At 44.1% G+C, this 17,139-nt stretch overlaps 1 protein-coding gene across 1 annotated transcript in view; it reads right to left on the reverse strand.

The window, feature by feature from the left end:
* The window catches only part of CCDC66 (coiled-coil domain containing 66), a gene marked incomplete at its 5' end in the record, with an annotated part of 189,354 nt that overhangs the window by 48,085 nt on the left and 124,130 nt on the right, over positions 1–17,139 (reverse strand). The window contains 1 exon segment of the mRNA XM_082266270.1: positions 608–645. Within this exon segment, the coding sequence (XP_082122396.1) occupies positions 608–645 (38 nt within the window).

Here is a 17,139-nt window from a genome sequence, read left to right on the forward strand (position 1 = left end):
CCAGATAATTAACCAGGAAGCAACATGGATTACCTATATTCCCAATTCAGAGAGGTCAATTTATGGGAGCACTGGGCGGGGGTGGTTTGTGCTCTATTACCTTCAGTGAAGTGCACGGAAGATATCATGTCTTACTAGGGAGAACTTATCACACTACTGGTCACCTATGTGAACGCAATAAAATTATGTGAAAATAAAAAAAATAAAAAAATAAAAATAAAGTTTTAAAAAATAATAAAGCTGATGTATAAAAAGATACATATTATAGCTTTTAAAGTGTCGCCTTTGGATAATTTTGGGTACCAAAGTTTGTTGCTGTTGTACATGGCACGTGTAATTTTAATGCTTGACATGCTGGGTATCCAGTTACTCAGTGCAACCTCATCTTTTATATTTTACTTAAAAATGTATATTATCTAGCATCTTGTATCTGTGTGACTAAAATATACTTTAGTGTATTTGCTAAACATATGGAAGCACTTTATGCTCCAGAGTTTCTGCTTTCAGAAAATGTATAATGTTTTGGGGTTATTCGGGTCTAAAATGTGATTTTTATCATGTGTGCAAAAATAAAAAAATGGCTCTGGCAGTGAATAGTTGCACTTACCTTTTGAAATATGGGTCAACTTTCTGAACTTTTTCCTCCTGCAATAAAAGAAGACTTCTAATAAAATCTGTAAATCTACAATATATGCATATAGTACTTTGTGCTGAAATGCTAAAAAAACAAAAACACTTCGCTAATTTAGGCTTATACTTTATGAATGCAGTGAAAGACGTTAAACGGCTAAGGGCTCATTTACACCAGCCTGAAAGCTAAAAATTCAGCAGGCTAGTGTGATGCATTGCTACAATGCACTGCACGGTTACATTTTACTTTACTTTATTGAAAGTTCACAAAAATGGGATTTTTGACTTACCATAAAATCCATTTCTCTGAGGTTCACCGACAGACACAGCTCCTGATCTTCATAACCATTGGGTTATACTGCCCCTACAGGAGTAGGACACTAGGCAGAAAGAATCTGGCTACGCCTATGAGCAGTCCCAGGGGGCCTATGGGCAGTCCCAGGGGGTATACTTCCTCTCCTTGCTATAGGTACTCAGTTTTGTTACAAGCAGTGTCAGAAGAATTACAACTCCACAGAGGGGTGGGTAGTGTGTTCGTCAATGAACATCAGAGAAATGGATTTTACGGGAAGTCAAAAATCCCATTTTCTCTTTGTTCATTGACGGACACAGCTCCTGATCTTCATAATCATTGGGATGTCCCAAAGCAGTGTTAAACGTGATGGATGGAACAGCAAAAAAATTCCCCAGGCTAAAAAGTAGCTCAACCAAAACTGGAGTCTTCCTAAAAAAAATAAAAAACAATACACCCTCAAAGAGGATCAAGTCCTCTAGCTGCCTGCAAAACCTTGCGGCCAAAGAAGCATCCACAGATGCCAACACATACACTTTAGAACTTGTGAAAGTGTGCAAAGACGACCGGTGGCCGCCTTGCAAACCTGTGTCACTGACGCCTGATGACGGAAAGCCCAAGAGGCACTAAGTGCCCGAGCAGAGTGCACCTTGACAGGGAAAGGAGGAAACTGACCCCTGATGGAATAGGCCTGAATCACTGTCTGTCTGATCCATCTAGAAATGGTCGCAGAGGAAGGGGACAACCCTTTGAGGGCCATCCGTAAGCACAATAGTGGAGTAGTGAGCACAGTAGCACAATAGTGAGTCTGACTTCCTAAAAAGACCAGGTACACCCTAACTGCCTGGACCACATCCAAGGTATGCAAGACAATTTCCTACAGAGGTTCGGCCTGGGACACAGGGAAGGCAACAGAATGTCTTCATTCAAATGAAAATCAGAGACAACTTTTGGGAGGAACAACGGACAGGGGCGAAGAACCACCAAGTAAGGTGAACGACAGGATAAACGCCGCTAGTTCCACCCCCCCCCCCCCCTTGCATGCAGAGGTGAGAGCCACCAAAAAGGCCCCCTTCTGAGACAGCGTAAGCAAAGGAATCTCCCGAAGATTCTCAAAGGGAGGCTTCTGGAGGACCGAAAGCACCAAATTGAGGTCCCAAAATCGGCAACGGAGACCGCCCTGGAGGAACCAAATGTCGGACGCCGTGAAGAAAGATACGCACCAGGGATTGTGTGGCCAAGGGTCATTTGGAAGACGACCGCCAAAGCAGACACCTGCCCTTGATGGTACTTAAGGCCAGTTTCTGTTCAAAACCCCCATTGAAGGAAGGTCAAGATCCGAGCCACCGAGAAAGGAGCGAGGATTAACCCCAACACCACGCAATGCAAGTCTTCCACACACAATTGTAGATCTTCCTAGAAGTAGATTCCCTAGCTTTTAACAGCGTTGGAATCACTGACTAAGATAAACCTCTATTCATCAACGATTAAAGCAGGATGGAAGATTGCTCCTTGGGACAGCAGATCCTTCCTGGGAGGAAGCTTCCAAGGAACGTCGGCAACCAGCCGCACCAGATCGGCATACCAAGCCCGGCGAGGCCAGTCCAGAGCCACCAAGATGACCGGAATCCCTTCTGCCTCGATCCTGCATAGAAGTCTTGGCAGAAGCTTGAGAGGGAAGACATAAAATCAGAGGATACTGACCCCACAAGGCCACCAGCGTGTTTGTGGCATCCGCTAGAGGATCCCGTGACTGAGCCACAAACCTCTGCACCTTTCTGTTGAGCCGAGACACCAACAGATCCACCTTGGGGATGCCCCACTCGGAGACACAACTGATGAAACCCCTCCGGATGAAGTGACCACTCCCCTTGTTCCAACGCCTGCCGACTTAGGTAATCCGCCTACCAGTTTTCCACCCCGGGAATGTATACGGCCGAGAGGGCTGGAACGAATCGTTCTGACCACCTTAGAATGCCGGCTACCTCCAGAGCCACCAGGACACTTTTTGTGCCCCCTTGGCGATTGACATAAGCCACAGCCGTAGCATTGTCCGATTGAATGCACACTGGAAATCCCTGAAGACAATCCGTCCAATGGTCCAGGCACGGTCTGATCACTACATTGAATCGGTAGTCTGGACTCTTCCCGTGTCCAGATCCCCTGAGCACAATCTTTGCAGAGGAAGCCTCCCAAGAAAGACAGGCTGGCATCCATGGTGACCACTGTCCAATACAAGGGAAGGAAGGATTTGCACAGCTGAAATGCCGGAGAACAAAGCTACCCTATCAGGGACTCCCTCCTTCCCGGCTCAGCCGCACCCGATTATCCAGAGACTGCAGAGTCTTGTCCCATTTAGCCAGAATCTCCTTTTGCAGGGACCTAGTACACAACTGTGCAAACGGAACTGCCTCGAAGGTAGACACCATCAGGTCCAGCAACCACATGCAAGTCGGGAAGGATGACCATCTGCTGGATAGCAGGAGATGAATTGCAGCTTTCAATTTCTGGAGTTTGTCCAGAGGAAGGAGCACTCTGGCTAAGGCTGAGTCCAGAGTCAGACCCAGATTGTGCAGCTCTGTGGACAGAACCAGAGCAGACCTGAGAAGTTCGGCTGGATTCTGAATTTTTAGAGTTCGTATAGTGATTTCCAGGTTTTCCACCAGAGCAGTAGGGGAGTCCAATCGCAGAAAGGAGATCGTCCAAATAGCCCAGTACTGCGATCCCCCGTTGGCATAACAATGCTAGCACCGGGGATAACACTTTTATGAAGACCCGAGGAGCAGAGGTGAGACCAAAGGGCAACGCTACAAACGGATAATGCTCCTCTCCCACAGCAAAGCGGAGGAAGGGCTGGAGACTGGCACATGTGGAATGTGAAAGTAAGCATCATTGATGTCGATAGAGGCAATAAAATCCCCCTGATGCAGGGATACCACCACCACCATGCGAATGGATTCCATCCTGAACTTCTGCACCCGCACAAAGCAGTTCAGCGCCTTGAGGTCCAGGATTGAACACGCCTTGCCTTCCTTCCTGGGAACTGTAAACAGGTTTGAGTAAAAACCCTGAAAACGTTCCAAAGTTGGAACCCGGACAAGCACCCTTTGAAGCAACAGGTCTTGTACTGCCCCAAACAGACCCTGTAAACGGTCCAGGGACAGACGGAAGTTGGAAGGAAAGAACCTTGTCGGGGTACAAGAGTGAAACTCGATCTTGTAGCCGGACCAAATGACTGTGTAACCCACTTGTCTTGTACCAGGGAAGCCCACGGGTCTGGAAACCAAAAAGAAGATGTCCCTCCTACCCAGATACAGGTGAGGGCGCACCTTCATGCTGAAGGAGCGTTGTCCACGTAACTGGTGAAGCCCGCTCTGGGCTTGCCAGACCAGGTTAGTTTGGATCCTCCAGAAGGGGCCCTGAAAGGCTTCGAGCCCTTGTCATTCAACCCTGAGGGACAACAAAACTTCTTACGAGCCGAGAAGGAGGGCCCACATCTACGACGAGAGTCCTTGCCTTTAGTAGCCTGCGGAAGAGAAGTAGTCTTTCCCCCTGTGAGACCTTTAATGATGTCTTCCAGGGTAGCCCCAAACAGGTGATCCCCTTGAAAGGGGAGATCAGTCCAGGCCTTTTTAGAAGTCTGGTCCGCAGACCAGCATTTTTTTTTTTTTTTACTTTATTTTTATTTGCATATAAAATCTCAATATACAGAGTTCCACCAATTTGGTTTAAATTCACAAGTTACATAATTAAATTATGCATCAAAAAGGCACACAAAAGAAATACATATACATTTTTCCCTTCCCACCCTCCCCCTGCCTCCCAGAATTCCTCCCCTACTTGCCAGCCGTTTCGCTCTAGGATGCCTCCCCATAGTAGATATGCTAATTATTTATCTCAATATATTTAGTTGATTTTTTAAATTCTTTCCATTTCCCCCATTTTCTTATCATATTTCTTGGAATCTCCTCTTGTGTATTACATATGTATTCCATATTATATTTATTATTTATCTTTTTACACCATTCCTTTATTTTCGGACTCTCCTTTTCTCTCCATTTTTTTGGTATGGTTCCTTTTGCTGTATTCAGCATTGTTGGGACCAGAGTCATTTTATATTTCTTTAAAGGTATTGTTGTTTTGTGAAATAGGCATGCCCATGGATCGTCCGGCACTTTTATTTCGGTGATGTCTTCAATCAGTTGTCTTACCTCTAGCCAAAAATCTCTTATTTTGGGACAGTCCCAAAATAAGTGATAAATTGTACCTATGTTGCCGCAGTCCCGCCAGCATTTATCTGTCTTGCCTGGTTGGTATTTATTTATCACTTCTGGGGTGATGTACCACCTGTATAGACATTTGTAGTTTAATTCTGTAGTACTGACATCTATGGCTGTGGATCCCGCCATCCCCAGTACAATCTCTAGCTCCTGTCCTTGCAAGTGTATTCCTATTTCTTTCTCCCATTTCCCTATATATGGAGGTTTCTCTGTACTGTGCCATTCCGTCAGCATTTTGTAAATCTGAGACACTCCATGCCTTTGCTTGAGAGAGTAGCTCAGTTTCTCGATATTGTTGAGATTTTTTTCCGACCTAATCGGCTGTGGTAATGAGCTGACAAAATGTTTCAGCTGGAGATATCTCCAATTATCTATTTTTATATTATTATTTTCTTGTTTTAATTTCTGAAGTGTTTTTATGTGCCCTTTGTGTAAAATATCTTTTGAGTGTTCCCTATCCAATTTCCCCCCTGTTCTTCCTCCCCGGGTGGAAAATATTTAGTGCCATTTAATGCTATCATTGGTGAGTTATATTCCCATTTCAGTTGCTTATTTATTCCATCCCATATTTTATAAACTACTTTTGTCAATTCATGTGCTCCCTGTGTTTCCCTATATTTTGGTGGAATCCAAATTGTTTTGTGTAACTGGTTATTATTTTGTGTACATTCTATCTCTACCCATCTTTTTTCTCTCCTTTCTATTTTTGTCCAGTCCACCATTCGTGTAATAATTACCGCCTTATAATACCTCTCTATGTCTGGGGTGGCTAATCCTCCCTGTGCTTTGCTTCTTGTCAGGATCTTGTACTGTACTCTGGGTTTTTTCCACTGCCATATATACTTTGTCAGTAGATTTCTAATTACCCTAAAAAAATTTGCGGGGATGTTTATTGGCAATAAAGAGAAGGTATATAAGATTTTTGGCAAAATAAACATCTTAACGACATTGTTTCTTCCAATCCATGAGATTTGACCATTTGATTTATTTCTTATTTCTGTTTTTATTTCGTTCAATAACGGTATATAATTAGCTTGATATAATTTTTCAGTATGAGGAGTTAAATATATCCCTAGGTATTTTAATTTTTCTTTTGTCCACGTATATGGGAAGTGTGTTTTTATACTTTGTTCTTCCTGAGTGTTTAACCTTATGTTGAGAATCTCTGATTTTATTGGATTTATTTTAAAGTTTGACAACTTTCCATAATCTTTTAGCTCCTTTTGAATATTTGGGAGAGTGATCCTTGGATTTGTGACAATGAAAAGCAGGTCGTCAGCGTATGCTGCGACTTTGTGTTCTTCTTGATTTACCTTCACTCCTTTTATGTCTACATTTTGTCTAATTTTTGCCAGTAATGGTTCCAGGGTTAACACAAACAATAGGGGTGACAGGGGGCACCCCTGTCTTGTCCCATTACTCATTCCAAATTTCTCTGATAAGCTTCCGTTTATTTTTATTTTTGCTGTGGGGTTGTTATATAATGCTTCTATCCATTGCCTCATTCTTAGCCCAATCCCTAAACTTTTTATGGTTTCTTTCATGAAGTCCCAGTCGACCCTATCAAAAGCCTTTTCGGCATCAATTGATAATAGGATGGAGGGGACTTCATGTTTTGTTGTTTTTTGTAAAAGTAGCAAGGTGCGTATAACATTATCCTTACCTTCTCGACCCGGAACGAATCCAGTCTGGTCCGGATGGATCCACATTTTTAATAAATCTTTTAATCTCGTTGCCAAAATTTTCGCAAATAATTTTGTATCTGTATTTAACAACGCGATTGGCCTATAACTAGAGCATAGGGTTTGATCTTTCCCTTCTTTCGGTATGACCGTTATATATGCCATTAGAGATTCTTCTCTTAGTTCTTCCTTCCCTATTTTATTCAGATATTCTAGCATTTTTGGTATTAATATTTCTTTAAATCTTTTATAATACTTTATTGTGTATCCATCTGGACCTGGACTCCTTCCATTTTGGGTGGTTTTTAATGCTTCTCTTATTTCACTTTCAGTAATTGGCGCTTCAAGAAGTTCCAATTTTATCTTCTGGGATCTTGGGCAGGTTTGCTTCCTCAATATATTTTTGGATATTAATTATTCTTTCCTGCCTTGTTTTTGAGGTTTCTTTCTTCCGGACGTTATATAGCGTACTATAGAAGGCATGGAACGCTTTAGCTATTTCTGTAGTTGGATTTACTGTTTCATTTTTACTGTTTTTAATTTTTTCTATATAATTTTTTGATTTTTTCTTCCTCAGTAGTCTTGCTAGGGATTTCCCTGGTTTATTTCCAAAGTTGTATCTGTATCTAGCTATCTTATTGAAGTGATTTCTGGATTCTTCTTCCAATAGATCTTTTAAATCGTCTCTTTTAATTATAAGGTTTTCCTCTGTTTCTTTTTTAAATTCTTTTTTATGTTTTTGTTCTAGATCATTTATTTCTCTTATGAGTGTATTGATTTGATTGGACCTCTCTTTTTTTTTGAGGCACTGGCTATTAATATCCCTCTGATATACGCTTTGTGTGCTTCCCAGAGTGTGGCGGATGATATTTCTGGCGTTTCATTCTCTTGAAAGAATAGCTCTAGTTCTTTTTCTAATCTGTTTCCTATTTCTTCATCTAGAATTAGTTCTTCATTTAACCTCCATGTTCCCATACTTTTGTGGTGTGTCGGTGTCTTGATTGTTAGGGTTAGGGGGGCATGGTCTGACAGTGTGATTGTGCCTATTTCTGTAGTTTCTACAAATTCCAGCAGGCGGTGGTCAATAAAAAAGTAATCCAGTCTTGAGTACATTGAGTGTATTGAGGAGTAGTAAGTATAGTCTCTTTTTTTTGGATGTTGAACCCTCCATGCATCTACTAATTGGCTCTGATGTAACTTTACCCTTATTTTCCTCAGTTTTTGGTCTCCCAACGTCCTTACTCCCGATGTACTATCGATATTTGGATCTAAACAAAAATTTATATCTCCTGCCATTATCAGGTAGCCTTTTTTAAAGCTCTCTAGATCATACAGGATTCTCCCCAGATATTCACTTGGTTTTTTATTTGGGTTATAAATATTGGCCAATGTCAGCTCCATCCCCCTTATTTGTCCCTTAAGAAAAATGTATCGACCGTTCGGGTCTATTTTCATTTCTTCTAAGGAGAATTCTGTATTTCCAGCTATTCCTATTGCTACTCCTCTTGCACGTTCTATTGGTGAGTCTCCGTAATACCATTTAGGAAAGTGTTTAGAAAAAAGTTTTAAATTCGAGTGAAGAGAGATATGCGTTTCCTGTAGAAAAGCAATATTTGCTGCTTCTCTCCTCAGCTCTTCCAATATCTTATACCTTTTTGTATGGGAGTTTAATCCTCTTACATTGTACGTTATTATTTTTAGTTGTTCATCTTTCATTTTTTTTTCCTTCTACTTGATCCAGTTCCTCCACGAACAGGGGGGCACCGGATCAGTTTAAATTCCACTAACAGCACACTACCAATGTTGCTAGTCTGGCAGGCTTTTAAAATTTCTTTTCTTTTTTGGCAATGGAGAGTTTCCCTATCCCTACCCTTCCCCCCCTCTCCCACCCTCCCCTCCCCCCCGCCTCCATCCCCTTCCGTCTCATGTTGATGTTTTTCTGATCCATTTTTGATCTTAGGGTATTTAGTTGTTTCTTTGGGTCATTCTCCCTGATACCCATTCCTTTGGGGTGGTGCTCTGATGGGTTAGCACGATATACCTCCCTCCTCGGTTGGAAGGACGTTCCGGCTTTGGGGGGGGGGGGGCTATCCTGCTTCCTTTGTGTAGCTTACCTCCCTTCCCCTCCCTCCTCCCCCCACTCCCCCGACCCCCCCTCCCCCAGTCCCCCCACACAGTTCGCATCTGTAAGAAAAGGCCACTCCCCGCAAAGCAGGAGAGGGGAGAAAAAAAAAAAAAAAAAAAACACACCCCCTCCCGATTTGCATTATTTGGGCAGTGTTCCGCGTGTTTTATCTTTTGTTTTTTCTGGCTAATGTCCATTGCTGTTCTTCCGTCTGTGAGTTTCTTCCTAATTCGTCTTCCCTGTCACCTTCATACCATCCAGGCAGGTTTGGTTCCTGTATATCCAGTTTTTTGCAAAATTCTTGAGTTTCCTCTGGAAAGATGAGTTTTGCTGATCGCCCGTCTCTTTTTCCTATTAAACTGGCTGGAAACCCCCAATTATATCTGATTCCTTGTTTTTGCATCTCTTCTGTCAGGGGTTTTAAAATTCTTCTCCTCCTCAGTGTTTCCGGTGCCAGATCTGTAAATATCTGTATCTTGTCGTTTTCTGTATTTACTGCATTTAATAATGATTTATTCTTCTTTAGGTTTTCCCATATTTGTGCTTTATCTGTGTAATTTTGAAACCTGATTATCACGTCTCTAGGTGATTCTGCTGGGGCTCCTATCGGTTTTCTTATGCGATGTGCTCTGTCTATCAGCAATTGGTCTTCTTCCTTTCTGCCTAATACTGGGTTTAGGATTTTTTGAAGTTTTTCTTCTAAATTTTCTTCCTGTGTTGTATCTTTTAAGCCTCGGATCCTCAAATTTTTTCGTCTAGCTCTGTTCTCTTGATCCTCTAGTTTGTAAGCTAGATCTCTGGCTTTTTTCTTGGTCTCATTTATTTCCTTTCTCATCCCCTGTATTATTTTTCTTTGGTCCTCTTTGTTTTTTTTCTAGTTCTTTTACTCGTCCCAGGGCGTGTCCCAGGTCCATCTGGACCCGTCCTAGGTCGGTTTGGATTTTAACCAATTCGATTTTTAAAGATTTTTCCAATCCTGCAAACATTTCTCGCATTTCACCTTTTGTGGGGGCATGCTCTTTTATTTCTCCCCGCTCTTCCTCCTCTCCCTCGTCGTTTTCAGTCCTTATGCTTAATTCTGAATTTGCTGGGCTGATTGGTGATTTAGCTACTTCAGCTTTTGGATTTTTCTCTACTTTCTTCTTGTCTGTTCCTTGTTGTTTTCCCTGGGATGATTTTTCTAAGGCATTTTCTTGTGTCATAAATTTCCTTATTGTGTTAGGGCTTGAGGATACCCTTGGTGATTTTGCGATGGCTCCTCCTCTTGTGGATTTACCTCTCATTATGTAGAGAGTTGTTCCGCGGTTCTTTTATAGAATCTCAGAACCTCCTATGATGGTGCTCCAAAATTAGGTATACCATATTAATGATCAGAAAAAGATTTTGTCTACCTTCAAGCCAGAGGAAGACACAGACCCTCCGGGTAGCCTTTATTTTGAATCAATGTTCACCGGCGGTTATAGGAGGTATGAGGCATGGGGCACTTCCAGCCTCCCACCTCCCTACTCAAGTTCTTATACAGGCTAGTGTGAGTCCCGGCCTTAAGTATTTGAGAGGTGGAAGAGAGAGAAGACAATAGAGCAGAGGGGAAACTCAAGCTGTATGTCGTAGCAAGGTGATTGAGTAATGTCAGGTATTATTTCACAGAGAAAGTATTAATCATTTTAAATATTTTGTATATAGCCCCAAGGTCTTTATTTATACTTGTGATCTTCTTATGAGTCTCTGTGTACGGTTATTAAGGGACCGTATAGAATAGAATAGAAAATTAGCTGGTTTGGGGTATTGAAAGACTGTTGTGGCTATTGATCCAATAAAAAAAAAAAAACACTTTATGAGAGGTTGCTGGTTTAAACAGGGAGCAGCTGAATCAGTCTCAGGTGTGTTGACATTGACATTTTACCATACTGCTTTGTTGTATGTCTCTAAGGAGTCTTTATAAGACCTTCAGATAAACAAAAAAATGACGGTAGGTATAATATAGAAAGAGGGATTACTCCTCTGTGACTCACGGTTTTGTAGACTGTCCCTTTTTTTTTAAAAGTTTTTTTCCTTTTTCCCCGTTTGTCTTTAGACTGTATACTCTCTTGTCTCCTTAGCTTCCAGCCCTCAGGCATCAGGACATCAGCATCTCCGGATGGATTGGCTCAGATGGACCTGGTAGCTCTCTTGGGGTCCGCTCCCTCGGGGCCTGTTCGCCTGGTCGCGTTTACTGACCGAGTCCAGCCCCCCGCACTGCCGGTTAGCGAGGAGGTCTCTCCTGTCGCCGCTATGGCTGCTCACCTGCGTTCCTATGCAGGAGACAGGGCTCTCCAGGGCCAATTCCGTGTGCTGTAAGCGTGCGGGGTTCCTCCGGATGTTAATGTTGCGTGAGGTCGTCGCTACACACCGTGGAGGGAGACGTCGGGGAGGGTGGGGGGGGGGGTCAGCAGGGTTCACCACTCGTAGCGCCAGCGCTCATCCCCAGGAGCTTAGGCATCCAGAGTCTGGCCGGAGGTAGATCGGGAGCGGTCAGGTTCCCTGATGCCTCCATTAGCAGGAGATAGCCCTCTCCCCCTCCGTCCTACGTGCGTGCCAATAGGCTCCTCCCCCTCATGACGGACTCCCCATCTAGGAATGTTCTGTCCGCAGACCAGCATTTAAGCCAAAAGACACGTCGAAGGACCACAGCCGACACAAAGAGCCGAGCCATTAGGGGAGCTGTATCCAAAGAGGCATCACAGAAACTGCAGCCCCTGGACCAGCTAGTCTGCCAGCTCAGCAAAGGCAGGGGAGAGCTTTTCTCCCTTCAGGTCCTAGGGTAAAAGCTTAGCCCAGTCGGTCAGAGTTTGCGACACCAGGGCAATGATAAATACCAGCCTCAGTGCTGAACCAGCCAGAGTGTACATATTGCGGGCCACAGCCTCTGCCTTTCCAGTCAGCCGGATCCTTAACCACTTACCGAATGCCTGCCGCAGATATACAGATACGCAGTACTCCAGGGGGAGCGCGCCCGCCCCCATTAGGCAGGGGGGAAGCCGATCCACGGGGCTCTCTGGAAGAAACACAAAGGGTCAGTGATCCTCCTATTTAGGATCACAGATCTCTGTGTTGATTCTACAAGTCCCTCCCCCATACAGTTAGAAAACACTCCCCTAGGCTCACACTTAACCCTTTCCTTGGGTTAACCCCTTCCCTGCCAGTGTCATTATTACAGTAACAGTGCATATGTTTACCACTGATTACTGTGGTAAGGTCACTTGTCCCCTCAAAAGTGTCAAAAATGTCAGTTAGGGGTCCGATCTGTCCGCCGCAATTTCGCAGTCCCACTAAAAATTGCAGATTGCCGCCATTACTAGTAAAAAAAAAAAAAAATACATAAATCTTTTCCCTAGTTTGTAAACCCATCAAAATATGCTTATTGGGATTTTTTTAACCAAAAATATGTAGCAGAATAAAAAGTGGCCTAAGAGGATGAAAAAAAAATTGATTTTTCAATTTTTATTTTTTTTTTTATTTTGGGAATGTTCTATAGCAGAAAAATGTTGGGTTTTTTTTTTTCAGAATTTTCCCTCTGTTTTTGTTTATAGCGCAACTTACGTATGAGTTTTCTTTCATGTGCTTTTAAAAAAAAAAAGATTTTGGCTTAGTTCAGGACTCCAACCAGCCGGCAGACGTGCCGGCTGGTTACTCAGGTCTCCTGGTGAGACGGGAGACCCGGGCAGAGCCGTGGAAGGCGTTCTCTCCCACTTGCTGGTATAAGGCCCGAGCGGCTGCGGAGCCACATCGGTTGATATCTCCTGAAAGCCGAACAGCACAGCAATTGCATGCAGCTCCACAGGAAAGACCAACATCAGGATTCAAACTACCAAGCCTGACCTAGTTTCATCAACTTCTCCCAGGGCAGGAAGGCCTTGGCCAGAAAAGGTATTTCAGAAGGCCGAAGTACTCCAAGCAATGCTATGGAATCCGGAATGTCCTCTCAATGTTCTGGATCCATCCAAAGCCTGTCTTGACATATTGAAATCCAAGACCAAGGAGGTCTATTCCCACAATAAAAGGTCATCTGATATTGGAACACATCTGAGATAAAAACAATCCAGAACTGCTGTGAGGACCTTTATGAACACCATCATGGCGGATGCATACTCAAAGTAAAGGGCTACAAACTGATAGTGGTTGTCGCCCACAAGAAGTATAGAATCTCTGATGACCTGCTAAGTCATATCACGATGAACGGAGGCAATAATGTAATAAATAGAATTCATCCAAACCCTTTGAGAATATACAAAGATATTGAGAACTTAAATCTAGGATGAGAGGAGTACCACCTTTGAATTTTGAAACTATAAAGAAAACGAAAAAGGACCAAAACAATGGATTGCGCCAAAGGAGTTTTAAATATTTTGTAACCTTTTGATATCATCTCCTGCACCCATGCATCAGTTAGGCAAGCTTCCCAAATCTCTGTAAAAGACATCAAGTGCCCCCTCCCTTTCCACACACCTCTGATGGTGGGAAGACCTTAATGCAGTGGTGGATTTATCAGCAGATTTGGGTCCCTTGTTTTGCCAGGGCTGGAACAAGACTTGGAGTAATGAAAGGGACATTTGATGCAGGATAGGAAGGTGGCAACCTTCTCCACTGAACATTAGATTTGTGTGCAATTACAGTTCTTTAAAGTGGTTGTAAAGTCAGGAGGTTTTTTGATCTTCATGCATGCTATGCATGGAGATAAAAAGCCTTCTGTGTACAGCAGCCCCCCTCGATCCAGCAATGTTGCGCAAGTGTCTCGGCTGCCCGAGACTCTCCCTACTCTTTGGCTGAGATGGCAGCGCAATTGGCTCCCGCTGCTGTCAAATTCAGTGAGCCAATGAGAAGGGAGTGAGGCCGCAGGCATCATGTTTGAATGTACACAGGGAGCTGTGGCGTGGTTCAGTATCAAACAAGCAAATATACTGTCGATGCAGCACCTATTCCCTGCGCTCTGAGTGGTGCAATCCTCTTGTCCAACCTGACTGTAGGTTGTAGATGAGAACAGATGACACGGCAACTTGATAATACTTCAGCCTTGCAGCCCCTCGCTGGACCAGGGTGGTCCGGAAAACACTATAAACGACAACGAAACAAGGGTGCACCGGCCTAGTGCATTATCTCTTAGACAGGTTTATTAAAAAAATAGATTAAAAATACTCACAAACGAGTTTCTTGATAAAAAAGCACATCAAATAGAATAAAATCCTCAGCAACAAGATCAGGATTGAATAGTCCCCTGAAGCCGTGCAGGCTTACGCGTTTCGAGGCAGCGCCTCTTCCTCAGAGCCTCTATTTTAATAAACCTGTCTAACAGATAATGCACTAGGCCGGTGCGCCCTTGTTTTGTTGTCGTTTATAGTGGTTCAGTATCAGGTGCCACTATAGCAAGCTGCTTGCTATGGGGGAACTCAACAGACAGGATGGGCCAGAAGAGCCGAAGAGGGACCCGAGAAAAGGAAGATATGGGCTGCTCTGTGCAAAACCACTGCACAGTGCAGGTAAGTTTTTTTTTTTTTTTTTTTTAACAAAAAAAAAAAAATTCGAACAGACTTTGGTATCACTTTAAGGCGAGACAGGTTGCCAATCATACACTATACGTTGGAAAAAAAAAAAAGAAAAAAAAGAAAAAAAGCCTCTGCAAAAAAAAAAAAAAAAAAGAGTTTTGATTTTTTTTATCTTACCGTAAAATCTTTTTTTCTGATGTGCATTGACAGACAGCTCCATATCTTCTTGACCCTTGGGTTTATGCTGCCCCTACAGGAGTAGGGCACTAGGCAGTAAAAAGGTTGACTATGCCTATACGGCAGTCCCAGGGGGTATACTCCCACTTCCTTCTATAGTTCTTCAGTTTTGTAACAAGCAGTGTCAGAAGAACATATAACCCCAACTCAATAGAGGGGTGGGTGCTGTGTCAGTCAATAAACATCAGAGAAAAGGATTATATCTTCTTGACCTTTGGGATGTCCCAAAGCAGTGTCAACATGCGGGGTGGGAAGAACACAGCAATAAACATACTTCCCAAAGGCTAAATGATGCCAGCCAGGTAAAACAGGAGCTCAACCAGGAAACAACTGGAGCTCACCTGACAAAAAAAAAAATACACCCTCAAAAGAGGACTAATGCTCTCCAACAGCGGCCTGAAAAACCTTGCAGCATCCGCAAATGCCAACACATCCACCATATAACATTTTGTGAAAGTGTGCACGGACGACCAGGTGGCCGCCTTGCAAACCTGCACCACTGACGCCTGATGACAGGAGGCACCAAGCACCCTTGTAGAATGCGCCTTAACAGGGAAAGGCGAATCCTACCCCTTTTAATGTAATAGGCCTGCAGCACTGTCTGCCTGATCCATGTGGAAATGGTCGCAGCACAGGCGGCCAGCCCCTTATAGAGTCAATTTGTAAAGCACAAACCGGGAATCCGATTTTTGGAACAACTCAGTCGCCGCCAAGTACACCCTGGTTGCCCAAACCACAGCCAAAGAATGTAAGGCAATGTCTTTAGGGGGCTTAGGGCACAAGGAAGGCAACACAAGGTCTTAATTTATATAGAAACCAGAGATGACCTTAGGAACGAACGACTGGCAGGGATAAAGCACCACATAATCTCCATGAACCACAAAGTAAGGTGAATGACAAGACAAAGCTGCCAGTTCCGACACCCTACGTGCGGAAGAAAAAGCCACCACCAAGATAGCTACCTGTAAACAGAGGAATCTTGCGAATATTTACCAACGGTCCTTACTGAAGAACCGACAGCACCAAGTTGAGATCCCACAAGGGCAATGGAAACCGCACTGGGGGAGCCAAGTGGCAAACCCCCTGAACAAAGGTGTGATCCACAGAATGCGTAGCCAAAGGACATTGAAAGAAAAGGCCGAACCTGGCCCTTGATGCTATCCGAGGCCAGGCGCTGCTCAACACCTTGTTGGAGGAAAGCCAAACTACGAGTCATCGAAAAGGAGCGGGGATGAACCCCAAGAGATTCACTTGTCCTAGAAGATCATCCCAGGTACTCCATTACCGCAATCCCCCGCTGGCGCAACAATGCCAACACCAGGGCCAACACTTTATGAACATCAGAGGACCCAGGGCAAGACCTCTTGATAATGCTCCTTGCCCATGGCAAGCAGAGGAGGCACAGATGACATACTGCAATATGAAGGTAAGCGCCCTTGATATCAGTAGAGGCCAGAAGATCCCCCTGATGTAGGGATGCCACTACCGTACGAATGGACTCTATTCAGAACATCTGTACCCACACAAGCAGTTCAGAGCTTTGAGTTCCAATATTGGACGTACCTGGCTTTCCTTCCTGGGACCTGTAAACACGTTTGAATAAAACCCATTAAAAATGTTCAGATTCTGAGACCGGAACAATCACCCCTTGTAGAAGCAAGTCATGCATCGCCTCGAAGAGACCTCGTAGGCGGACTGGGGATAAACGCAGGTAGGAAGGAAAGAACCTCTCTGGAGGATAAGACCGAAGCTCGATCTTGTAGCGGGACCAAAGTGGCATGTGGACCCACATGTCTTGAATCAGGGAGGTCCAAGGGTCTGGAAGAACCCACTCTCGGCTTACTAGACCAGGTCCTATTGGAACCTCTGGAGGAGGTCCTTACAGACTTGGGTCCCTTGTCTTGAAATCCATCATAAAGATATTATCCGGGGGGGGGGGGGGATCCGAACAGGTGATCCCCCACAAAAGGGAAGATCAGATAAGGCCTTCTTGGAAGTCTGGACCGCAGACCAGCATTTCAGCTAAATCTTGCGCCCAAGGACCACGGTTGTGACGGACAGCCTAGAGCAGTGATGGCGAACCTTGGCACCCCAGATGTTTTGGAACTACATTTCCCATGATGCTCATGCATTCTGCAGTGTAGCTGAGCATCATGGGAAATGTAGTTCCAAAACATCTGGGGTGCCAAGGTTCGCCATCACTGGCCTAGAGACTAAGGGAGTCGCATTCAGAGAGACATCACAGACGAACTGCAACCCCTGGACCAACTGGTCTGCCAGCTCCGCAAAGGCAGGGAGAATCTGTTCCCCCCTCCAGATCTTGGCGCAAAAGTTTTGCCCAATCTGTTAAAAGTCTGGGACACCAATGAACACT

Source organism: Pelophylax lessonae (genome assembly GCF_965119305.1).
Source record: "Pelophylax lessonae genome assembly, chromosome: 8".
Classification (NCBI taxonomy): domain Eukaryota; kingdom Metazoa; phylum Chordata; class Amphibia; order Anura; family Ranidae; genus Pelophylax; species Pelophylax lessonae.